Genomic DNA, 27,462 nt, shown 5'->3' with positions numbered 1-27,462 from the left:
TCAGGTTCCAAAGGCAAATGGGACACTGCCCTGAGGGGTTAGTGGGGTCTGGAGTTTCTGTGATTCCACCTTCAGGAACCGTTGAAGCTGCCGCCAGCAGCCAGACGGCAGAACCCTGAGGGCCACCGTCTTTGTAACATCAAACGTTGCGCTTTTAAAAGAGATTTTGGATTTTTAGAGAGTTTGGATATTTTAAAGAGATTGGAATTTGAATGTGTTTGAATTTGTAAAGACTAGGGGAATTTTAGATTTTTTTTTTGATGTGAGATCTTGGGGACAACTAAGAAAAGAAAGGTGTGGCTTAGTTGAAGTATTTGTGTGTCAAGCTGAGAAGTTGTGATAACTAGTCCAAAGTCAATGTGATGCAGAAACTAGTGTTATCTGAAATGAGAAAATTTTAATTAAGAAAGGCAGGTGTAAGGCATTTCCTAATTAGCTATTGGTGGGGGAAGGCACAGCCCATGGTGGGCGGTTCCATGCCTGGTTCTATAAGAAAGCAGCACCTTTCCATGGCCTCTGCATCAGCTCCTGTCTCCAGGATCTGTCCTGTGTGAGTTCCTGTTCTGATTTTCTTCTGTGGCAAACAGTAGTGCCATGGAAGTGTAAGATGATAAACTCTTTCCTCCCCAACGTGCTTTTCGGTCATGGTGTTTCATCTCAGTAACAGAAAACCTAAGAAAAACACTAACATCGGCACCTTTTTGTATTTTCAATGTAAGTCTTAAATTCTGCTCAGATTCTAGTTCTTTGTTGCTTTCTTTCTCTCACACCTAACTTCGCCTATTCATATACTTAAACTAGTATTAGATAGCTGTACAAAATATTTTCTCTCCTATCTTTAATTCTTTTTTGTGTGTAATTTCAATTGTTAAAATACTTTTTCTGGGGATAAGGAAACTACTCAGTTGGTAACGTGGCTGTCAATCAGCATGAGGTCCTGAGTTCATATCCCTGATAATCACCTACAAAGCTGAGTGAGGCTATACACTTCTGAGAGCCTAGCACTGGGGGAGGCATATGTATACATTACACATGCATACAAAATATTTTTACTTTTTAATTCTTTGGTAAACACAAACAAAGCTATATACACTATTAGCCTGGGCTGCACAGGTCTGGAGCCTCAACATTGCAGTCTTCATCTCCACATTTTGTCCCTGGTAGTGTTCCAGCAGGTAACACACTCAGAATTGTCTCCTGTGATGACAGTATGTTCCAATGGCCTGTCTAGGCTCTTGTTAAGGAAGACTGACTCAAGCAATTTGTCTATGGTAGTTTTCCTTCCTCTATTGTTAATCTATTTGTAGTGCATAGAAAACTTCCTAAAATATGATAACTACCCAATACTTATTACTGAATTAGAGAAAAAATGAGTAAGCTATGTTTGGCTCAGTGAGTTTGATGCTGCCATGGATAAACATCAGGGGTTTTCCAGTAGGAAACTAGGAAGTGATCTTGGTGTAACATATAGGCTTTGGACTTATTTACACAAAGTTGAACAGAGTGAATAAAGATGCATAAAACAGTTTAGTGAGACCACACAGATTTATTGATATTTTCTGTGGATGGATGAAGACATTTGTGGTTTGAATAACAGCTCTGTTTCCATTATAACATTGATGGCATTAGGTAGGAATATTTTTATTGGATGCTATTTGTTTATGAAAATTGTTTTATTGAAAAATGATGAGATCAACAAACATCTAGCAAAATCAACTAAAATAAGGAATGTGAAAATGAGACATGACAACAGATACTGAGGTGATCTAGAGAATCCTAAGAACATATCTGTATTCCACCAAACTAAAGAAAATAAAAATCAGTGAACTTCTAGAAATATATGGCCTCCCACAGTTAACTCAGATAAAATAAATAATTGAAATAGTTATATATTATCCAATGAAATAAAAGCAATAGTTAAAAATCTCCTAATTAACCCCCCCAGAAACAGATGGATTTTCCATACAATATTATTAGATTTTCAAATAACGAATATCAATACCCCTCAATTATTCAGTAAAATGAAAAAGAAGGAACATTTTTCAAATTCTTTTATGAGCTAGTATTATATTACCCTGATAACCAAACCAGATAAAGACAAAAAAATTGGAAAATATTAGATCAATAGACCAGATCTGATAAGCCCACCATCCTACAGCTACCTTATTTTTGACCAGAACCAACAATACACATTGGAGAACAGACATCATCTTTAACAAAGCGTGTTTCTCAAACTGGATAGCTATGTGTAGAAGAATAACTTTTTTAAAATTTTTTATTTTTATTTTATTAATTTATTCAGATTACAACTCAGTTGTTATCCCATCACTTATATCCTCTCATTCCTCCCTCCCTCCCGTTTTCACCCTATTCCCCTCCCCTAGGTCTGTGACTGAGGGGGACCTCCTCCCCCACTATACGGTCACAGGCTATCAGGTCTCACCTTGGTAGCCTGCTTATTCTTTCTTTGAGTGTCACCAGGCCTCCCCACCAAGGGGAGGTGCTCAAATATGGCGCATCAGATTCACGTCTAAGTCAGTCCCCGCTCTCCACATAACTATGGAGAATGCCCTGTCCATTGGGTAGATCAGAAGAAGAATGAGTCTTAATCCTTATCTCTCACCTTGCACAAAACTCAGCTCCAAATGGATCAAGCACCTAACTTAACACCTGATACACTAAATGTGTGTAGATAACAGGCCTGAACTTATTGGTATAGGAAAGAATTTTCTGAAGAGGACTTTCACAGGGTAAGAATTAAGGCCAACAATTAGTAAGCAAATGAGAACTTATGAGGCGAAAACATTTCTGTAGATCTAATGACCCCGTCATTCAACTGAAGAGGCAGCCTAGAGAGTAGCAAAAAACACTACTAGTTACAATTTTTATAGAAGGCTAAGTATCATAAAATCAACAGCCCAACCAAGTGGGCACGGAATTTTAAAGAGTTCTCAAAAGATGAAACTCAAATGATTGAGAAATATTTTGTAAATTGTTTGACATCCTTAGCCATCAGTAAAATGTAAATTAAATGCAAATTAATTCTACTTTGAGATTACCATATATGACAAATGCTGTCAAATGATGACTTGGAGGTGGAGAAAGGGGAACACTTACTCACTACTGGCAGGAATGCAAAATGGTACACCCTCTACAGGAATCAATGCAGAAGTTCCTAAAGAAAAATGAGAACTGGACCTACCACATAATCTAGCCGTACTGTTCTTGGAATTATACCTAAAGGATTATCCTACTATAGATAAACTTCCTTATTAATGTTCACTGTAGTTCTGTTCACAATAGCCAAGGAATAGAAAAGGTCTAGATGTCAACAAACACAGATGTCAAAACACAGAGCTGAAAATTGTGATGTAAACACAACAGTTTGGAATCAGAAATAATAGATATTGAAAGCCCTCTACCTGTAGGAGATGTAGATGCTTGGTGACCACCTTAATAAGTGAAACAGACATTTAATTAGTATTTTGGAAACATTGGTATTTGATATTAAGAAATGTAAATAGTCACGAATTAAATAAATTGAGGTAGTTAATGAAAATTAGGTCACAAAATATTTCATTTATTTTCCTCTTAACATAACTAAAATAAGGGTCCTCTTTTAGCAAAATATTCTTAAAACCTTAATGCACGTACAAATCATTTAGATAACTTCTTAAATTGAAGAATATGACTTTGACACCCTGAGAGTGTAATGAGCTTCCAATAATGACCTTGCACGGGCACACTGTGAGCAGCAAAGACTCAGAAACAAATAGGTAGTTTTCCTTAGCTTGTCTGCTTTTTGCTATAATCTTACTTAATCACATTACTTCATTATTTAACAACAAGTGTTGTGTTTCTTTGGGAATAAATCATTCATTACAGTGATGATGTTGCCACATGCAGTGCCGCATTATTAAGAATAATTTTTCAGTTATGTAACTTGCCTCATCCTTTTTGCATGAGTTTAAATAATCTAAATAAATAATCTAGAGTAGTCTATCATCTTTATAAGTTAATTTCATCAATGTTTCAGAAGAAAACAAGCTTAATTTCTTCTGTTAAAATGGAAATGACATTGTTTTTTGTTGAGACCATCATAGCTGCTATGCTCATGGGCGTATATATTAATGTTCAATCTTTTGGGAAAGAAATCAGTAGGACATGATTAAGAAAAAAACTAAAGGAATAGAAATTGAAAATATGTACTCCAACTAAGATATTAGTGACTTGATTTACAGTAGATTAAAATGATCACTCTGTTCTACTATTTGTTTGATATATAAATAAATATTTCATGGAAAATTTACAGTCTCATAGGAATTCTCAACCCACACGCTTGCCAAGACTATAGTTCGCCCTCCCCAAACTGAAAGTCAGGCACCATTGCTGAAGACAACAACTACATAACTCACTAAACACGGAGAAGTCTGCCCCAGCTCCTCTGTGTATATGAGAGCTATTAGCTTAGGTGTTTTGGTTTGCTTGTTTGGTTTGGATTGGTTTGGTTTGGTTTGGTTTTTCAAGACAGGATTTCTCTGTGTATCTCTGGCTTTCCTGAAACATGCTTTGCAGACCAGGCTGGCCTCGAACTCACAGAGATTCACTAGAATTAAAGGTGTGTAACACCACCCATCATCTGGTTAATATTTTTTTTTATTAATTTATTCTTGTTACATCTCAATGGTTACACCATCCCTTGTATCCTCCCATCTTTCCCTCCCTCCCATTTTCCCCTTATTCCCCTCCCCTATGACTGTGACTGAGGGGGATTACCTCCCCTGTATATGCTCATAGGGTATCAAGTCTCTTCTTGGTAACGTACTGTCCTTTCTCTGAGTGCCACCAAGTCCCCCCCTCCAGGGGACATGTTCAAATGTGAGGCACCAGAGTACGTGAGAAAGTCATATCCCACTCTCCACTCAACTGTGGAGAATGTTCTGCCCATTGGCTAGATCTGGGTAGGGGTTTAAAGTTTACTGCCTGTATTGTCCTTGGCTGGTGCCTTAGTTTGAGCAGGACCCCTGGGCCCAAATCTGCCTATCATAATGTTCTATTTGTAGGTTTCTAGGACCCTCTGGATCATTCTACTTTGCTATTCTCCCATGCTTCTCTCATCTAGAGTCCCAATAGAATGTCCTCCCCTCTGTCCCAGTTTCCTGGTAACTGAAGGCTTTTGTGGGACATGCCGCTTGGGCTAGTATGCAGATATAAGTGAGTATATACCATTTGAGTCTTTCTGCTTCTGGGTTAACTCACTCATTATGATCATTTCTAGCTCAATCCATTTATCCACAAGTTTCTGGAATTCCTTGTTTTTAATAGCTGAGTAGTATTCCATAGTGTATATGTACCACAGTTTCTTTATCCATTCTTCTACTGATGGACACTTAGGCTGTTTCCATGTTCTGGCTATTATGAATAAGGCTGCTATGAACATGGTTGAGCAAATTTCTTGTGGTGTGCTGGAGCATCTTCTGGGTCTATTCCAAGTAATGGAATAGCTGGGTCTTGAGGAAGCCCTATTCCCATTTTTCTGAGATAGCACCAGATAGATTTCCAAAGTGGCTGTACTAATTTGCATTCCCACCAGCAATGAAGGAGTGTTCCTCTCTCCCCACATCCTCGCCAGCATGTGGTGTCACTTGAGTTTTTGATCTTAGCCATTCTGATGGGTGTAAGATGGAATCTCAGAGTTGTTTTGATTTGCATTTCCCTGATGACTAAGGAGGTTGAGCATTTCTTTAAGTGTTTCTCAGCCATTTGATATTCATCTGTTGAGAATTCTCCGTTTAGTTCCAAGCCCCATTTCTCAATTAGGTTATTTGGTTTGGTAGTGTTTAATTTCTTGAGTTCTTTATATATTTTGGATATTAGACCTTTGTCAGATGTAGGGTTGGTGAAGATCTTTTCCCAGTCTGTAAGCTGTCGCTTTGTTCTCTTGACAGTGTCTTCTGCCTTACAGAAGCTTCTCAGCCTCATGAGGTCCCATTTATTAATGGTTGACATTAAGGCCTGGGCTGTCGGTGTTCTGTTCAGGAAGTTGTCTCCTGTGCCCATATGTTCCAGGCTCTTCCTCACTTTTTCTTCTAAGTGACTTAGTGTCTCTGGTTTTATGTTGAGGTCTTTAATCCACTTGGATTTGAGTTTTGTGCAAGGTGACAAATATGGGTCCAGTTGCATTTTTTTATACATAGACCTCCAGTTAGACAAGCACCATTTGTTGAAGATGCTATCCTTTTTCCATTGAATGGATTTGGCTTCTTTGTCAAAAATCAAGTGACCATATGTGTGTGGATTCATGTCTGGGTCTTTGATTCAATTCCACTGATCAACCAGCCTGTTGCTGTGCTAGTACCATGCTGTTTTAATTACTATTGCTTTATAGTACAACTTGAGATCAGGTATGGAGATTCCTCCAGAGCACCTTTTATTGTACAAGATTGTTTTAGCTATTCTGGGTTTTTTATTTTTCCATATGAAGTTCAGAATTGAACTTTCAATGTCTTTCAAAAATTGTATAGGTATTTTGATAGGGATTGCATTGAATCTGTAGATTGCTTTTGGTAGGATGGCCATTTTTACTATGTTAATTCTCCTGATCCATGAGCAAGGAAGATCATTCTATCTTCTAATGTCATCTTCAATCTTTTTCTTCAGAGTTTTGAAATTTTTTTCAAACAAGTTCTTCCCTTGCTTAGTTAGAGTAACTCCTAAATATTTTATATTGCTTGTGGCTAATGTGAAGGGTGTGGTTTTCCTAATTTCCTCCTCTGCAAGCGTGTCATTTGTTTATAGAAAGGCTACAGACTTTTTGAGTTAATTTTGTATTCAGCCAATTTGCTGAAGGTGTTTATCAGCTTTAGGAGTTCTCTGGTGGAATTTTGAGGGTCACTTATATACACTATCATATCATCTGCAAAGAGGGATAATTTGACTTCCTCCTTTCCCATTTGGATACCCTTGATCTCCTTTTGTTGTCTTATTGCTCTGGCTAGAACATCGAGTACTATATTGAAGAGATATGGAGAGAGTGGGCAGCCTTGCCTTGTTCCCAATTTTAGAGGAATTTCCTTGAGTATCTCACCATTTACTTTGGTTTTGGCTATTGGCTTGCTGTATATAGCCTTTATTATCTTGAGGAAAGTGCCTTGTATCCATGATCTCTCTAAAACTTTAAACATGAATGGGTGTTGGATTTTATCAAATGCTTTCTCTGCATCTAAAGAGATGATCATGTGGTTTTTTATTTTCAGTTTGTTTATATGGTGGATTACATTGATGGATTTCCGTATATTAAACCATTCCTGCATGCCTGGAATGAAACCTACTTGGTCATGATGAATGATATCTTTGATGTGTTCCTGTATTCATTTTGCAAGTGTTTTATTTAGTATTTTTGCATCGATGTTCATAAGAGAAATTGGTCTGAAATTCTCTATCTTTGTTGAGTCTTTGTGAGGTTTAGGTATCAATGAGACTATGGCCTCATAGAATGAATTTAGTAATGTTCCATCCATTTCTATCTTTTGGAGTAGCTTGAAGAGTATCGGTATTAGCTCGCCCTTGAAGGTCTGGTAGAATTCTGCACTGAAACCATCTGGCCCTGGGCTTTTTTTTTTTGGTTGGGAGACTATCAATGATTGCTTCTATTTCTGTAGGGGAAATGGGACTATTTAGCTTGTTTATCTGTTCTTCACTCAACTTTGGCAAGTGAAATTGATCAAGAAAATCATCCATTTCCCTTAGATTTTCAAATTTTGTGGCATATATGCCTTCAATGTAGGATCTTATGATTCTTTGAATTTCTTCAGTGTCTGTTGTTATGTCTCCCTTTTCATTTCTGATTTTGTTGATTTCAATACTGTCTCTCTGCCTTTTAGTTAGTTTGGCTAACGGTCTGTCTATCTTGTTGATTTTCTCAAAGAACCAGCTTTTGGTTTTGTTGATTCTTTGGACTGTTTTCTTAGTTTCTAATTTGTTAATTTCAGCCCTGAGTTTGATTATTTCCAGACGTCTACTCCTCTTGGGTGTTTCTGCTTCTTTTTTTTCTAGGGCTTCTAGTTGTGTCCTTAAGATGTTTATGTGAGATGTTTCCAATTTCTTTTTAAAGGCACTTAGTGCTATGAATTTTCCTCTTAGCACTGCTTTCAATGTATCCCACAAATTTGGGTATGTTGTTCCTTCATTTTCATTGAATTTCAAAAACTCCTTGATTTCTTTCTTTATTTCTTCCCTGACCCAGGTGTCATTTAGCAGAGAGTTGTTTAGTTTCCACGTATGTGTAGGCTTTTTGTCATTTCTGTTATTGTTGAATTGCAGCCTAAGAGCATGGTAATCTGATAGGATACAAGGTATTATTTCAATCCTCTTGTATCTGTTGAGGCTTGCTTTGTGACCTAAGACGTGATCAATTTTGGAGAAGGTTCCATGGGGTGCAGAGAAGAAGGTATATTCTTTCTTGTTTGGGTGAAAGGTTCTATAGATCGCAACTATCTGTAGTGTGATCTGGTGCCTTCTTGTGGCGGGCAGGCACACATGTGGGCAGAATCCTGTATACATAATAAATAAATCTTAAAATTCAAAAATTAACATTATTTTACAATTTTCTCATCTACCTTAAATGGTGAACCAACACACTGACCCATGAAATGCCTGTTACTAGGATATAGACGACATGGAAGGTGTGCTTTGAACTTACAGTTACTAAGGACATAGCATTAAATGTACAATGAAACATTACAAGTCTGAGGATTCATCAGATTTACTTAACTTTTGTGATCTCAAGGGCCTGGCTTGCTTAATAAAGGCAGGTTACACACTAACAAATTGAGCAAGAAGGAAAAGAATGGATTCAGAAGCTGGAATGAAAACACAGGATAGTTTTAGCAAGAACATATGCTAGACTCTGTATGAAATACATGAGTGACATGTTTCATCCATAAGAAGGCGAAGGATAGACACTAGAGAATAAAGAATAACTATTTTGCTTATAATTCTTCAAAACTGTTAAGTACAGATTGTTCACAATAAAAGCTCAAAAATTCCATAGCACTTTCTCAGACTTCTCTCTAGATAAGGAAACTTTATGAATAAAGGGTTTGTTAGCATTACAAGGTACCAGGGAGAACAGACACCTGGTAAATGTGTCACTTTAGTTTTTAGGTTATTTTTGAGATTATAATATAAATACATCTTTTCCGCGTTGCCTTTCCTACTTGCAGATCTTCTCTTACTCCTTCTGCTCTTTCAAATTTATGGCTTAAATAAATTGCTATTATATATATATTCCTAAATAATACCTTCTCAGTCTGTATAATGTTACATGTATGGATGTTACATGCATACCTATGTACATATGTATAAATAATTTCATTTTAATATATACTTTTTTGGTTACACAGTGGCACAGAATAGGAGAGTAATAATAGTGGGTTATCTCGATTTTATGTGTACAGAGTTATGAACTCATTAAAGTATTCTAGGTATTTCTTGGCAACATGTCTTATTGCACAGAAGCTTGGTCACTTCACTGATGGTAAAATTGTGATAATGCATATATTCATGATGGCTTAATACTAGTTTAAAGCAGCCAAATACTGAAGCATTGAATGCGGCGCAGCTTTAGTGCTAAGCATGCCCCAGGCAGAGCAAATAATAATCCAATCCCCCAGTACAAAATGAGGCATTCTGTAGCTCATTACAGATGCAGGAAAGTACAATTACCAGGGTTTTAGTAGTTTCCTGTTATATTTAAGACATTACTAACCCCAGTGGACTAATATAACTAAAATTTTGATCACATGTGAAGCTAAGGCAGCATTTGGATCATAATCAAGAAGTATTCAATATTTGGGTTTTGTTGCATTGACTTTTTTTTTTCAATTCTAAAACTGCACCATTTAATTCATTTACTATTGATTTAAATTTTGTTACATACAAAATAATATTGCTGAGAGAGCAAACAAATGTCTTCAAATATCACCTGGGAAATACAACTTGCCTTTGTAAAATTTTTCCTGAAATATATTTATTATATAAAAATTTAAAAATACATGTAAGTTTTAGTTATATGTAAGCCAAACCAAAGATGGAGCTGGATTATGTTTTCTTTTCTCTCGACCTACAAATATTGATATAGTGCAAACCGTCATTGTTTCTCGCCTGAAGTACTAAACTAATTATCTAGCTTACTTCAACCTTTCAGTCTTGGATTTCCAGGATCCATTTTGTTTGCTTGTTCGTTTTTAAATTTTTCTAGGAATGTTTCAAGGCTAAAATAAAGCTGTATAACTCTTCTTTAAAATACCTTAATCACTTCTTTTCATTGTAAGACATAAAACACAGGAACTCGTACATGTTTTATCGTTTTTTTAATCGTTATCCACCCCCTTTAATTAAACATTGATTATTTGTTCAGTCAATAGAATCTGAGTAACGTTCACCCTCCCTCCACGCCTTCCAGTTCCTCCCCATTTCCTTCCCCATCCAGGTCCACTCCATTTCTGTCATGAGAAAAGAGCAGACATCTGATCGCCAGCCCTGTTGTCCTCTGCACCCCCTCACCCAGCCCGTTCCTTCCCTCCCTCTACTTCAGATGTCTAATTTATTTCCCTTTCTGAGTGAAACTGAAACATCCTCCCTTGGGTCGGCCATATTACTTAGCTTCTTTGGGTCTGTGGATTTTAGCATTGTTATCCTGCACTTTACGGCTAATATTCACTTACAAGTGGGTACAGGCCATGCATGTATTTCTGAGTCTGGATTAGCTCACTCAGCATGATCTTGTCTGGCTCCATCCATCTGCCTGCACATTGTCTTTGTTTTTAATAACTGTTACACTCCATTGTGTGAATGTACCACATTTTCTTCACCCGTTCTTTGGTTGAAGGACATCTAGTTTGTTTCCAGTTTCTGGCTATTATGAATAAAGCTGCTATGAACATAGTTGAGCAAGTGTCCTTGTGGTGTGGTGGAGCATCTTTCTGGTTATATGCCCAGGAGTGGTATAGTGATATATCTGGGTCTTGAGGTAGAACTATTTCCAATTTCTTGAGATAGTGCCAGATTGATTTCCAAAGTGATGGTACAAGTTTGCACTCCCACCAGCAAGGGAAGAGTGTTCCCTTTGCTCCACATCCTTTCTAGCATGAGCTGTCACTTGAGTTTGTGATCTTAGCCATTCTGATAGATGTAAGATAGAATCTCAGAGTCACTTTGATTTGCATTTTCCTGATCTCTAAGGATGTCATGCATTTCTTCAAGTTCTTCTCTTCAACCTGAGATTCCTCAGTTGAGAATTATCTGTTTACCTCTATACCCTATAATTTTTATTGAGGTATTTGGTTTGTTACTGTTCAATTATTTTGGTTTCGTTATATATTTTGGATAATAGGCCTCTTTTGGATAGAGAGTTGGTGAAGGAATATCATCAGGGATCATTTTATTGTTATTCTTATTTGTTTGCTTGGACCAGTAGTGTTTGTTTTCTCCTTGGTCTCTGAGCTGTCTAGACTGCTCCTTGGTCATCCTAGCAAGGCCAGATTTGGATTCTAGCTCATGGACCTCAAGTCAAACCAGATATGGGTTGGTTGTTCCCTCAAGACTTGTACCACCAATGGCCTAGCCTATTTTTCAGGTAGGGCAGATAGTAAATCAAGGGTTTTGTGGTTGAGTTTGCATTTATTTTTCTATTTTGGTAGCCTGCAGGGTACCCCTGTGTCACAGACATTAGAACATGGGAGTAAAGGTTCTATTTAGGCACTAGCTTGACGTCTCTATGTTCAGTGAGTTGTGTGGGTGCTGTCTTCATCAATGGAGGCCTGTCAACTTGTGGAGAACAGTCTATTTTCTTGCCAACAGCCTCAGTTGTGTGAGGATTTCCATTGAACCCTTTGTCCAATGACCCAATTATATGAAACTCAGTCCCTAAACTGGAGGCTTTTTTGTTGACAAGAAATGACCAGTAGGGCATCAAGTCTCTTCTTGGTAGCCTGCTATCCTTCCTCTGAGTGCCACCAGGCCTCCCCATCCAGGAGATGTGGTCAAATATGGGGCACCAGAGTTCATGTGAAAGTCAGTCCCCAGTCTCCACTCAACTGTGGAGAATGTCCTGTCCATTGGCTAGATCTGGGTAGGGGTTTGAAGTTTACTGCCTGTATTGTCCTTGGCTGGTGCCATAGTTTGAGCAGGACCTCTAGGCCCAGATCCACCCATCATAATGTTCTTCTTGTAGGTTTCTAGGACCCTTTGGATCCTTCTATTTCTCCCCATTCTCCCATGCTTCTCCCACCTAAAGTCCCAATAGGATGTCCTCCCCTCTGTCAGTCACAGTCATAGGGGAGGGGAGTAAGCGGAAAGTGGGAGGGAGGGAGTAATGAGAGGATACAAGGGATGGGATAATAATTGAGATATAATATGAATAAATTAATAAAATATTAAAAAAAAGAAATGACCAGTAGGGGTTCTGTCTTTCTCATTATTTGGATATATCATTAGGATCACCTGCATATATTATAGGAAGTTTCCACTGCACTAGGTTTCTTTGGTGTCCCTCAAATGCTCTTCATGTCAAGTGGTGTTTTTCCTGGTTGTTCCCTCCATCAATGCCATCTCTCTTCCTCTTTCTCCCACTCTTTGTTCTCACAGGCCCCAGCCTCTTTCTTTACACTGCCCATAAAATATATTCTATTTTCTCCTAGCAGGGAGATCTATCCCTCCTGAGTGTCCCTTCTTCTATGCCTAACCTCTATAGGTGTATGGAATGTAGCTTGATTATATTTTATATAATGTCTAATATCCAGATATAAATGAATAAATAACTTATTAATATTGCTGGAACTGTGTTACCTCACTCAGGATGAGTTTTCCCTAGTGCCATCCATTTGCTTACAAATGTTATAATGCCATTAAAAAATAGCTGTGTAATTCTCCATGGTGTTAATGTATTACATTTTCTTTATCCAATCTTCTTTTGAGGGACATCTAGGTTGTTTCCAGTTTCTGCTATTATGGATAGAACAGCAATGAACATGTTTGAACAAGTGTTCCTGTGGTTGAATAAAGTATCATTTGGTTTTTCAGATATATGACCAAGAATGGTATAGCTGGATATTGAGGTAGACCATTTCCCATCATTCTGAGAAACTACCACTCAGATTTCCATAGTGGCTACACAATTTGCACTTCCACCATCAATAAAGGACTGTTCCCTTCCTCCATATCCTCATGAAATGAGCTGCCACTATATAATCTTGTATTATTGATCTTAGCCATTCTGACACGTGTAAGATGGAATCTCAAAGCAGTTTTGATTTGCAATTCTCTGATGGTAAGGAATGCTGTACATTTCTTTAAGTGTTTCTCGGCCGTTTGAGTTTCTTCTATTGAGAGTTCTGTTTAAATATGTATCCCAATTTTAACTGTTATTTGTTTCTTATATCAAGTTTCTTTTTAAAATATATTTTGGATGTGGAGTTGATAAAAAAATCTTTTCACATTATGTAGGCTGCTGCTTTGATCAAATTACAGTGTCCTTTGCCATGCAGAAGCTTTTTTCAACTGCATGAAGTCCCATTTATTAATTGTTGATCATAGTTCCTGTACTATCAGGGTTCTGCTCAGAAAATCTTCTCCTTTGCCAGTGTGTTCAAAGCTATTCCTCATTTCCCCTCCTTCTCTCTCTCTCTCTCTCTCTCTCTCTCTCTCTCTCTCTCTCTCTCTCTCCTCTTTCTTTCCCTTTCTCCTTCTCTCCGCCCACCTCTCTTTGCATTTCTGAGAATTCTTTGTTTGGCCTTTTGGATAAAATTTGTTTGCCAGGAAGGATGACCCCATTGTACTTCCACTGGAACCAGCGCCTGGCCTCCTCCCCACTGATTCTGTGCTTGGCCTCAGTGCAGCCTGTTCTAAGGTTCTCCTCTGTGAGGCTGAAGCCTGGCCTACCCAACAGCACGTAGATGACAATGCTCTGGTTATATTTGATGTGCAGACCAATGTGATCTTGAATCCCAAAGGTGAAGTTTACAGTATCTGAAAAGTTGTTTTCCCATATCTCATACCCCTGTACCTTTAGGTCTTTCTCCAGAATTACTTCTGCCTTGGTTCTACTGACTGTGTAGTGAAAAGCAACCTTTTCATTTCTCCTGATGGCAAAAGACCTGACAGTGTACCTAGCTTTGGAAAATACAGATGTGGTCTGTGAGCTGCTCTGACAATTTGGCTGCCCCTTCAGAGTGTCTCTGCTCTCCCCGACACAGATACTGAGGCAGAGCTTGTGGATGCTAAGTTCCCACATGGGGTTCTTCTTTGCACCTTGATCTTGAGCCCTGATGGAAAACAGGAAGAGTTCATTTTCTCTTCTTACAGGTTCAGAATATCTGAGTTTATGTTGAGGTCTTTGATCCATTTGGAGTTGAGCTCTGTGCAGGGTGATAGGTATGAATCTATTTTCTTTCTTGGTAGTTTGGCCATTTTTTATTATGTTGATCCCAATGCTCAATGCACAGGGAGAATCTTTCCATTTTAAAATTATCTTCAATATTTTTCTCCAATGTCTTAAACTTTTTACCATACAAATATTTCACTTACTTTGCTAGAGATACCCCAAGATTTTTATATTATTTAAGGCTATTGTGAGAGATAATTTCCTGATTTCTCATTCAGTCTGTTTGTATATAGGAGGGCTACTGATGTTTCTGGGTTAATTTTGCAAGCAACAGCTTTGCTGAGAGTTTGGAGGGGAAGATCTGTGTGACCCTGTGGAGATGTATGCAAGAGTGGAAGAGAGGCTGTTGCAGGTATTATGTCCTGGGAATGAGAACTGGGGTGTTGAACTTGGAGAAACAGAAGGAGAAGTAAAGATCTGCAGCTAGTGGACTCGTTTCCATGGCAGAATTGGCCTGCGGGTTCCTAAGGAGGCTGAATCTTGGCTTTCATTGGATCTGATTTTATATTTTAATGTGTATTTAATGAGTAATGCAATTGTTGACATAAGGGATTAAGTCTCTTTTATTGCTCTTTGTCTTCCTTGTTTTGTCTATTTTTCTACATCGTTCCTTTCTTTCATGTTTTTTAATTAATTGAAATTCTTACTATTTGATTTATGACTTTATTGGCTACATTCTTTACTATGTGTTTTATAATATATTCTAAATTTTATCTTTATTTTCATCCACAAACAGAAAAATACTCTGTATATAAATGTAAGGATTTAACCACTGTATGTACTTTCCCACAATGATTTAGTTTGTTTGCTTGTTTTTGTTTGATTGTTTGTTTGTTTGGGGACAGGGTTTTCTTCTGTAGCTCTGAGTCTCCTGTAGACCAATCTTGCCCACACTCTGGGAACCACTCTCTGAGTGTTGGAATTAAAGGTATGTGCCATCACACCCTGCTTCTTGTGCTTTTAAAATGTATTTTGCCTTGAAACATGTTACACATTTGAAAATACATGGTAATGACTTTCTTTTTGTGTTGGTCAGTTGCCTTTAAAGAAAACTTAAGATGGCTCATTTATTGGACTGCTAGTCATTCTTGACTCATTGTTATGTGCATGACCCCTGATGCCATCTGCTGAATTTTACTCTATTATTTTCTTTATTAGTTCTTAGACTTCAGCTCTGATGATTTCAAACTGTTTCAGCATCCACATGTTTGAGCATACCTATATTTCATTTCCATGTCTGTTTTTTCATAAAATTTTGGCTAGATATGAAATTTTAGTTATTTCTTTCACTGTGTTAATCCTGTCACTAAGTTGACTACTTGGTATCAATACTTCCTGTTAGAAATTGGAAATTGGCAACTTTCTCTTTTAATTTAAAATTATTTATTTTTTTATTTTTAGTGTCAGGTCTAGAACCCAGGGCTTTGTGTTTACAAGACAAACCCTCTCCCACCTAGCTAAATTACCAACTGAAGAAATTAGCAAACATTTTTATATTTGTTCTCAAATTCAATGATTTTTTTTTTCATAATCTAATCCACTCATGTACTGTAACTTTTCTTCAGGTGTTGTGCTTTTCAGTTTCTGGAAGTCTCACTAGATTTTTTTCCTGGTAAATTTTATGCTCAACTTAATATATCCTGTTATTTCTTTAATATCTTGAGCAAATTGATAATAACTATGGCAAAACTCTTGATTGTTAAGTCTACTATTATTTTTGAGTCTGCTTCTGTTAACTGGTTTTAATTGAGGGCATGTGCTATACTTGATAATATTTAATATGTTTAGTTTAGTGGTTTTGATTTTGTTATTTTTTTTCTTACCACTTGTATTGATAGGCATTTTAGTTATCGAAAGGGTAGCTTAACTATGTTCTGTAGCCAAAGGAGCCCTTACTCTGAGGCTGCTTGAGTCTTGTTCCTTTCATGAAAAGGTACCATGGAATGTTCCAGGTATTTAAGGAGCTGTTATCCTTAGCTTGTAGGAGCACAAATCTGCTTTGGGGACTGTTTGTCCCCCAAGTGTCATCCTACATTCCTACACATGTGCAGCTTGTACTCAGACAAGGGCTCCTGAGGCTTATTCAAAGTTCTGGAGCTGCACCTGTGCTATACTTCCTCCACTCTGGTGATATACTGTGCTGAGGCTTCCTGTGTCTCACTTCCTACTCTGAGCTTGCTCTATCCCTCCCCCCAAACACGATCGATAAACTTTCTTCAGAAATCTGAGGCAATGGGAGGACTCACCTCATCTGTTTTTGTCTTTCAGGGGTCACAGCTTGTCTCTGCCTGTGTCTCTGCACCTGGAGAAAGGGATTTCACACATTCTGTGCTGGTTTTAGTTGTTTGTCATGGGAGGAAAGTAGCTTAGCTGGGATCACAAATTAGTCTTCCTTCAGACTTTATGCTCCCCCTTTCTCCATTCTTGTCCTCCCTTTTATTCCTTCCTTCCTTCTTTCCTTTCTTTACTCCCTTCCTTCTATTTCTCTCTCTCTCTCTTTCTCTTTCTCCTAAAATTCTCCCTCCTACTCTCTTCCCACTCTTTACCTTCCTATAATGGTCTTTCTTGATCATACAGAAATCACCAATCATTGACTGCAAGAGCTTTTTTCTCCCATAGAGGTTATCAGCGTCTATAATTATCTTTCAACCGTGTTTTTGCATGTGGCATAAGCCCCAAGCATTTGCCCTGCGTGCTCTATAAGGAGAGGAAACCACTAACTGTACCCCCATTTTTCTTCATCTCTGCATGTATACCTGGATCACACCAAAAACCAGCAAGCAGCTCCTAAATGGTAAAGAGAGCATCAAGCCATATGTTCTCAAGTGGAAGGTAGAAAAGTGCTAAGCTATGGGTATCAAGGCCTACACAGAACAGTGAGTTGTACTGAATTCCTGGGGAATTATTTCCTTCATGACAAATAAAAATAATTAAATGCATCGCATTCATAAGAAAATGTGTGGCTTACATTATGTGCTAGATACTTAAACGTTTTTTTCTGCCTTCTATCTCTTATATAGTCTAAACCTATTGTGCTCTTAGGAGTGGTTACGTTGCTTGTAACATATTTGGTAATGTGGAGGAAATAATACTTTATGTTTGGTGTATATAAACATATGTAAAACTATTACATTTGATTAGCAATGAAGAGCCTGGCCTGCTTTAATGTGAACTGACTGTGTTCATATTACTGATGTTAATTCGGGAGTACATCAAAAAATAGCTGACCTAAATAGGCATACTGTTCTTAATTTTGCATTCTCTTAGGTGCGCAGTTTTTATTAATCATCCATTTAACTAAAATGTAGGTCCCCATATTCCTGTTATTTTGTCAAAAAAGAATGTCTCTGCCCAAGATCTTGGGATTTGACATTCTCTTAATATTGCTGGCCTACATCATGGAGCTCTAATTATTTCCACAGCTGGGGATTAGTATTTGGGAAAATAGAAGACTCTGTGGCAGGTTGTGCACTCATTTAGTGATAAAAGTCCTCTAGGAATCTGTAATGTTTTTGTTTTTTCCTTATGCTCTAAGCTTTGTTACTGGGTTATTCTTCTTTTTCACTATTCTTGTTTACTTATATATCAAGTATTGGTTGTTTTTACTGTGTCACTTATAATAACAAATAACTAAGATTTTTTAATTGTTAAAAATTATACTCTAGTATAATAAAATTTACATAAATATATGATTTGCATATGTTTACATATGATGAATACGTTAATATTTTTACATTCTTCTGTTGTGTTGCCATATCCAGTATCAAACTATAAACTCTTAACATATTTTAATTTATAAAATGAAGTAATTAAAAAAAATATATATATATATATATATATGTGTGTGTGTGTGTGTGTGTGTGTGTGTGTGTGTGTGTGTGTGTTTCAAAATAACTTTCCTGCTTAGAAGACCACAGTTCTAGAAACATTGCATGAATATTAGAAGATTTATAGTTAAACTTACAATGTGGTTAGAAGTAAGTAGTTGCATACGCTTCATCTAAGACATTTTTTGTTTGCTAACCAGGAGAGTTGGTATTATTTCTTCAAAATCTCTAAATATATTGTTTCAGGCTTCTAAGTGAGGGATGCCAAGGTTGTAACAGACAGCCCCAGGGGCTTTTGTGATGGAGTGGAGGGGGCTTTCAAGGTCACACAGAACAGGTTCCAAGAGAAGCAGCTGTCAAAAGTTCTAATCCACGTTGTGTAATTTAGCAGTCCTCACCACTGAGAAAATGATCTCCAAACCTTTGGGGAGCACTGAAGGTAAACTAGAAGCCCCATTCCCAAACACAGTGGGACTGGAAATACTTTTGGTGTTCTAGATAAGCTGCCGACTGTTTTGAGCTTCGCTTATTAAAGCATACTGAGGTGGGAGAACGCATAAACTCTGGCTGCAGCGGGTAGAACAGGAAAATGAAACTATAAAGGTCTCTGTCAATCTTGTCCTCCAACTGACTTTCTTAATTGATTCAAATTTAGTTCTGTTGCGTTTTTCTTTCCTTTTAGGTTATTGGGTTTAGCTTCGCCAAATGCCAAACTGACAGTGAAATAATAACCTACTTTTGGAGAAAGAAAATAAAATTAGTAAGGTCAATAGAAAGAATATAATATAGTTGGAATCTCATTGGTCAGTCCCAGTCCTTCCAAGTGCCTAACCTTGATTTCTACAGAGCGGTCCTGGGTAGACGTTTGTTCAACAAGTGAGTGAACTGGTAAATAAATGAACCATATTAAGGTATATTTGACACTTTTATGGAAAGAAGAATGTTTTTATGTTGTCAAAGCCTTGATCTACAATAAACTGACACTTAAATGAATTCCATTATTAGCATATTGACTGGTAAAAATTAACAAACAATGAAAACTCTTCTTTGTAACTGATATAACATGCTCAGCCCAATAATTACTGATGGGGACAGGTGGTTTTGGCTCTATGTAACTAAAGCTGTGAACTTTGCCACTTTGTTCTGTAATTTTTAAGCTAACAATGGTCAGTCTGCTGTTAGCATGCTGCAGGTAGTTTAATTTTGCTTAACATTTTTTTATGTTCAAAACTTTGAATAGAAATTTGCTGCTAAGAAGACACCTGTTGATAAGCAGGACCCTACAGCCTGACCTTTTAAAAGATGTCCTATTTCAGACACTCACTTTCCTGAAAAGCTTCAAGCTTCCAATTTGATTTATATACTCTTCTTTTTTCTTTTGAGTTTCAGATTTTCTGAGAGAGAAAAGTATATCAGTAAGCTCTCCAGTGTTGCTAAAATTATCAGTGAGCATCTCGTCAGACAGTGAAGTGTGAAACTGTTTTGTATGCTTTTCTCCAAGGCCAGGTTTTTGATGGTAGGAAACACTTTCTCATTGAAACCTACCCCACATGGAGTATATTAGTTTAGTGTAGGGACTATGGGAAAAGTTAACACATTATTGTGTTTTCTAGCTGACTTTTTGCCTGTTTCCTTAAACATTAAGTTTAGAACGATGAGCTCTGCTATTTTCTCCTGATGTCCACTAGAGTGCTTTCACAGCCTCATTATATGTTCTAGTTTAGGCAGAATCACATCTCAATTCTAAGAATCTCTGAACTAGAAGAGATATACTCTTTGTTATGTTCATTAATGCCTCTTCATCCAGGGCCAGTGTGCAATAAGCTTCTGAAGGTATGCCATGATAATTTACTCTACTAATGTCAGTTAGGAAGCAGGAAATAAACCAGGTTCATGTAAATGTGAGGCTTTAATGTGACCACTAACGTTAAGGCACTGATGTGATTCTCTCATTTGCTATTACTTTCAATTAGGTGTTCTCAAACAATTAGCCTCTGAGTCTCATGATCTTATTCACAGCATACATGTTTCCTGATGGGAGAAGAAATTGCTTCTGGGAGACTGAATCTCAAACTTTTACCTTAGGTTCTAAATTCAGATATGTTGAGTCAGTCGGACTTCCTTTTTCTTGATATTATGGTCTCCAAAGACAGTGTGAGATTCCTACAAAATCAGTGGGTGCTTTGCATACCTGCAGCAGTAGGGCAGACAAGATTGCTCTCTTCAAGTACAATTTTAAAATTTCAGACTTTTCAAACATTTCCATATACACAAATTATTAATATTTTATAAGTGCATATTATGTACATATTACTCATTTCTATTCTTTCAAGAGTTCAAACTTGTACAACCACTATGGAAATAAATATGGTAGTTTTTCAGAAAATTGGAAATCAATGTATCTCAGGACCCAGCTATACCACTCTTGGGCATATACTCAAAGAATGTTCACTGTGACTTTATTCAAAATAAGCAGAAGGTAGAAACAAAATAAGTGTCCCTAAACAACAGAATGGATAAACAAAATGTAGTACATTTACACAATTACTTACACATTTAATTACACAATTTACTTAGCTGTTGAAAGATGACATCATGAGTTTTGTCAGAAAATTAATGGAACTAGAAAAAAAATCATCCCAAGTGAGGTAACCTAGACCCAGAAAGACAAAAATGGTGTGCACTCACTTGTAATTGGATATTAGCCATTAGTGAACGATAAGCAAGCTACAATTTGTAGACCCAGAGAGATTAGGGTGTAGAAGGAATCTCTTGTGTATTGTCAATTAAAAAAACCTATGGCCCATAGCTTAGGCAGGAAACAGGAAGTGGAATATCCAGTACGCAGATAGGATCCGGAGATGGAGACAGGCAGGTGAGAGTCAGATGGCAAGATGGGAGGAAGATGGACTCATGGTGTTTTAACGCAAGTAACTAGCTACATTGTAAAATGAAAATTGGTCTAATGGGTTATTTTAAGTTATGAGCTAGTCAGAGAAGAGCCTAGCTATATGACCTAGGTATAATATTTAATGAGTCTCATGGGTCTTTATTCTGGGAGCTAAGGGATGGGAGAGAAAGCCAGCCACAACCTTAGGTAAAGAAAAGAGCTATGGAGGAGTGGGACATGGATTTCTCTGGGAAAGGGAAAGATAATAGATTTTATGGGTAGGCTAGAAGTGCCTGGGGATAGAAAGGGGTAAGGATGGGTTGGGGGAGATGGGATGGAGGAAGAGAGTGCAGAGAGGGGTAGCTTTCATTGGGGGCCAACTGGGGATGTAGTGTGGAAACCTAACACAGTAGAAACTTCTTGGAATCTATGATGGTGAGCCTAATGAAAGATGAGGGATATAGAGTTTCAACTGGCAACGTTTTGTAGTCAGGCAAGCCTTTAGTGTAGGGACTAGGTTACATTAAGTTGGGTTATTGGCCAGGGGGGCCTCATGTAAATCCCAAAACAACTTGGTCTGATGCTAAGACAAAGGTGTTGTTCTCTAAAAACTGACTCCAAGGTCCATTGAAAGTGGGATTGGCAGAATTTCATGATTAATTAGTTGCAGGCCAAAGGAGAAGTGGAGAGAAGTTCATTGAACTTGATGAAAGGAGGTAAGACAGGGGATGTGTACAAGGAAAGATCTTAAACAACAGGAGGTCTAGCTAGTAAAGTTTCAGAGAGAATTCTGAGAATATGTCTATGATTCTATAAGGGTCTTTAAATATTTTGAATTAGGACCTTGTGGTTGTGGTAAGCTGGAGCTGAAGAATCAGCATTGTTTAAAAGAGACCAGAACCACTAAACTGAAACCTTTGCTTTGCCAAAGCTATCAGTGATGGTTAGCCAGAGCTGAGAAATTAGTAGTGATTAAGATGGGATCAGCATTACTAAGGTAAAATCTCCTGGGAAATAGTTCCAAAGGGTCAGCACAACACAGAAGATATGATTCAGAGGAGGATAAGTCTGTATCTCAAGTTGGCAGAAGAACTTGGTCACGTGTCTCTTAGGTCTTGCAGGTTTTGAAGGCATGAAGGGATTATAGAGACCAGCTGAGGCTTGGCACTGTGTAGGCCACAGTTGGCCATTAGTGAAATTATAGCCTCAGTTTTAGAAACTTCCTAATTGAAAGGGTCATGGAGAGAAGCTGAAGCTTGGCAACACGTGTCAGTGACAGACGCAATGTCAGAGACAGCCCAGGAGAACCTACTATTTCAGTTGCAGTCCACTTGAAATGAAGATATCAGCATTGTGGGGATGTCAGTGTCAAGGGGTGACCACCAGAGACAGCAGCGGTTATGGAGTAGAGCTAGCCTGAGCCTAGGAGATAAGCTCTGTTTGCTTTGAATGACAGAGCTGCAGAAATGGTACTACCAGGACCATTTGCAGCCCAGAGGGCTGTAAATATGTCCCAGATATCAAGAACTGAACTCTTTACATAGAGGAATTCTGGTTTTGTTTTCTTTTGAATGTAACTGTACCATTACATCATATATATATATATATATATATATATATATATATATATATATATATATATATTTCACAAGAGCCCATGATTTTGTATATGTTATAGAGGCTTTAACTTTTTAAAGAAATAGAACTTTTAAAGTCTTCAATTATTACAGACTGGGACTTTTAAAATTGGGATGTTTTATATTATGATATATACTATTATATAATATATTAATATTAGCATGACATCTTTGGAACAAATGAGAATTAAATAATTGGCAAGTAATGTATTAGTATATCAAGGCAACAAGAAATCAATTGTGTTGGCTAGTTTTTTTCATCAAATTGACATAAGCTAGAGTCATCTGAAAAGAGGGAACGTCAATTGAGAAAGTGTCTCTGTAAAACTGGACAGTGGAGAAACCCAGGGGACATGTTTATTGACTAATGGTTGATGTGGTGGTGCTCATCCCACTGAATGTGGTGCCACCAATGCACAAGTGGTTCTAGATGTCATAAAATGTCAGACTGAGCAAATCACAGGAGGAAGCCCGTAAGCAGTGCTTCTCTGTGGCCTCTCCTTCAGTTCTTGCCTATATGTTTCTGTCCTTAGTTCCTGCCCTGACTTCCCTTTATGATGCACGGACTGGAAGCTATAAGCTTATGAACCATTTTCTCTTCATATTACTTTCGGTCATGATATTTTATCACAGCACGGATAACCCCAACTAAGACAATTATGTACAAAGTTCAGCTTCCGTGCTATTGGGATAAGACAGACTCAGTTTTTGAATTAGGCATCTAATCAGAATCTATTGAGTGACTATTATGTTCTCAGCCCTCTACTAAATCTGTCCTGCTACTAATTCTTTCTCAGAAGACAGAAAACTTATCAAAAGGCAAATTAAGGGGTGCTGGAGAGATGGCACAGGTTAAGAATACTTGCTCCTCCTTCAGAGGGCCCATGCTGGGCTCCTAGCACCGATGCTGGGTTACCGATGCACCCCTATTTCTAGGAATCCCATGCCCTCCTCTGGCCTCTTCAGGCACCTGCATGTACATGGTTCACATGCAATTATTTGGGCCTACATAATACAAATATTTATTAAAAGCCCAACATAATATAATAAATTGTATAACTGGAGCCTAAATAATTGATTGTGGAAATAGCAATAGGAGACATATAACCCCAGAGGACAGGAGAAGGCCACCTTGAAACAATGATTGTGAGCCGGGCATGGTGGTGCATGCCTTTAATCTCAGCACTTGGGAAGCAGAGGCAGGCAGATCACTGTGAGTTCAAGGCCAACCTGGTCTACAAAGCGAGTCTAGGACAGGCAAGACTAACACAGAGAAACCCTGTCTTGTAAAAAACAAAACCAAAACCAAAAACAAACAAACAGAAAGAAACAATGACCTCTTCAGCATTTTTATAAAAAAAAAAACAAAACAAACAAACAAAACAAAAAACCCAGGTGCTCCCAGGGTGGCTGGGGTTAGAACAAAGGAGCAGTGGACTTGTTTTTGTCTATGGGTTTATTGTAAATATTGCAAAATAGCAGAAAGGACTCAAATGGTTCTATGTAATGTTTTGAAATTCATCTCAATCATAAATAAATTCCACACAGAATGAAGATACTGGTAAAGATCAGAATCAACATCCATGATCTGGTTCAAGTTGAAGATGGCAGTAACAGAATGATCTCTTTTACCTTGACAGAGATCCCTCTCACAGGATCTCTACACCTGACTCATCAGAAGCATGATAATTATGTTACTGATCTCTCACTGCAAAGTTTCTTTGGGGGGACAATCACATGTTCTTCACATACACACATGTTGACGTTCTCACCTTGGCATATGTGTGTGTGTGTACACACACACACACACACACACACACACACACACACACACACACACACATATGCCACCATGTACCTCATGGTGACCAATGACAGAGGCATTCTTCATGATTTTGGTGAGAACAAGGTCTGTGTTAGGCAGTCCTGGTAAAAGACTCTCTCGGTTGTGATATAGGATCTTAGGATCTCATGCATCATAGCCATCCAAAGGTGACTTTGAACTCCTGTTGTGTTTAGCTCTGTTGTGTTACCAACATAACTTTTAGAACAGGGGGAGAAATGACCATAAAAACAAGCAAACAATTAGATCACAAATAGCTTGTAGAAAGAGTGCCTATTATGTTTAGGAAAACTACCTTTGTTCCCACGGAGTGGCCAACCTAGAAGGAAAGCTGTATCACTCACATGTACATTGACATGTGTCAGTATGGACTGGGAGCTTATCACATGCTACCAGAGACTACTTCATGATCAAGACTTGGGTGTGTCAGTCATCATAATGTGAATATTGAAAGTCACACCTGAGGAATCAGCCAGTGGCATGGATTAGGGGCTGTTGATTAAAGGGACTTGCCTGTTGAGATGCTCCAGGGTTAGGACTAGGTCTGTTTCTCATACTCTGCCTTCTCTGCCATGGGCTTTAATGATGTAAGGCCACCTTCTTTTCCTCTTCCAAGCAGCTATCTCCCATTGGCAAGATCAGCTCTACTACATTCATGCTCTCAAGGTGGCTCACCCCACCCCCCGCCCACGAGGGCCAGCTCTACTGCAGCCAGGTTGAGGCACAGGGCTCGCTCTCCTGAGTGTTGCCACAGGCGAAAAGTGGAGCCAGCCCTCCAGACCACTTCAGCAGTGAGTGGCAGGACCAATTCTACATAACCCTTGAACATCTACGTAGTCTCAGGCAGTTGCCCACATCAGGTATGTCCCCATGGTCTCTAGTGGTAATATGAGACATGTACATCTACCTCTACCTCTTCTGCTTCATGTCTAGGACCCTAGATATGATCCTCAGGGACAAGACATGTTGGGACTTCTCCATGGCCTCAAGTGCACCCTTGCATCTCCAGTTCCATCTCTTTTGATAACATTCAAACTGTTCTGCACTTTCCCTCCCATTTGTCCAGCACGTATTTGCACATTGTAGTGGCTCCCCCTGCAGGTGGGCCTCAAGGCTGCCAGGCCTCCAGGTGACCTCCTCTACCTATGCCATGGTTGCATGTTTGCAAGCAGACACCTCAGTATCTACACCCTGCTGTTTGGCTGTTTAGCATGGTGGCAGGCATACCTCTGTGTGTCTATAGCTTGCTCATGCCTTACAGTGGCAGGCAGGCCTTCGACTGACTTCCTCTGATGGTGCCCTGTGGCATGGCAGTGGACATGTCTTTCTGTGTCTTCCTCCTCTGATGCAGCATTGTGTTGCACAGGAGTAGGCAGGCCTCTGTGTGTCTTCTGCCAACTTGCTCTGTAGATCGCTCTATCTAAAGATGTTTTCTTCTTCACAGCACACAGGGTGCAGAAGCAGTCATATCCGTGTGAGTTGGAAGCCAGCCTGGTATCCATATCAGGTTACAGGCCAGCATGGGCTACATCATGATCCCGTTTCTTGGCATAAAAGATAGATTTTGTAAGATCCCCTGAGCCCATCATTTCTATCCCCTTTTTTTCTGACGGTCTGAACCATCTCAAGAGTCTGTCACTGAAGAATGATGGTCCAATACAAGAGAACTTCTTGCATTCAGGGAACCTGTTACGTCTGATCTGTGAGCAGTGCTCATCATAGTGGACACGTATCTTGTGTTTCCCACTGATTCATTGTGAAACTAGTCTTCTGTCTGGAATAGAGTATTGTAACTCTCCAACATGAAATTCATGTACAATGCGCTCTGAGCACAGCTGAGACATTCACAGTCCAGGAGAAGCCCACAGCCACATCCCTGAATATTAACGGACCCTGGAGAGCATTTGCCAGAGAAGCATTTGTTCTCGTTGCTCTTCTCTGAGTTTCTGTCTCAGGAATAAATAAAGACAGGAATTCTAATATGCACTGAAATCCCCCTCTCTATCAAGCCAGGGTCCACATGCAGAGTCCTCTACAGAGACAGGTCCTGGTATAATTAGTACTGTCTCCTTTCTTTGCACCGTCCCACTCTCTTTGTGCTGTGTCAACAGTAAGCAGTTCTGGCTTGTCAGTGAGACCCACAGACACCAGCCTGAACCCTCCTCTTCTGTTCAGTATCATGGGACTCCCTTGGTCCAACGGGCAATGGCGGGTGTTCCAGTTCTTTCCTCCTTCCTCTTGTCTGCCATCTTCCATTTTATGTCTTCATTTTCTTCTGGTTTTGTATCTTGATTTTCTTCTGGTTTTGCAATTGATTTCAAGTCCATGACAAATCTACCTGTCTAGCCCTAAGCTTTACAAACCCACCCATGGCAATAAAGTGACTGAGTGTTAAAGGCTTTTGTGGTCAGACTGATTGGATTTGATGTTCACTCTGTCATGTATTAGCTCTGTAAACATGGACAAGTTTCTTAAACATTCTGTCACAAAAGTCAATGCTTATGAGTTTAGTATTCTATCCTGCATGCATAATTGCGAGTCCTTAATAGTGGGGAGTTCAGCACATACCAATAATTCTACTTGGCACTCAATGTGCCCAGGCTCTTGTGATCTTTGTGAATGCTCAACTAAGGAAAGTTGTCTTTCGGGCTCTAAGTCCCGATTCTGAAAATATCCTGTTGAAGGAATTCCTACCTTGGAGGACCCAAAGGCAGCTCTTGTGCCCTGGAGCCGCCTTCTTTGCTCACTATTTTTGTTTGCATCCACTGTGAGTGGGATGTTGTTTCAGCTGCTCTTGCTTCTGCTCCTGTGATTGCTGCCAT

At 38.6% G+C, this 27,462-nt stretch overlaps 1 protein-coding gene across 1 annotated transcript; it reads right to left on the bottom strand.

Moving 5' to 3' along the window:
* On the bottom strand, window positions 1–27,462 carry LOC127183633 (60S ribosomal protein L11-like). Its single transcript, XM_051139711.1, has 3 exons — window positions 27,335–27,462; window positions 13,760–14,324; window positions 1–129 (listed from the first exon to the last, which is right to left on the bottom strand). Exons 1-3 carry the CDS (start codon window positions 27,460–27,462, stop codon window positions 1–3), a joined length of 822 nt encoding a protein of 273 aa, XP_050995668.1.

Source organism: Acomys russatus, chromosome 31 (genome assembly GCF_903995435.1).
Source record: "Acomys russatus chromosome 31, mAcoRus1.1, whole genome shotgun sequence".
NCBI classification, from domain to species: Eukaryota; Metazoa; Chordata; class Mammalia; order Rodentia; family Muridae; genus Acomys; species Acomys russatus.
The sequence above is the reverse complement of the archived record's forward strand: the minus strand, read 5'-3'. Positions and strand labels throughout refer to the sequence as shown.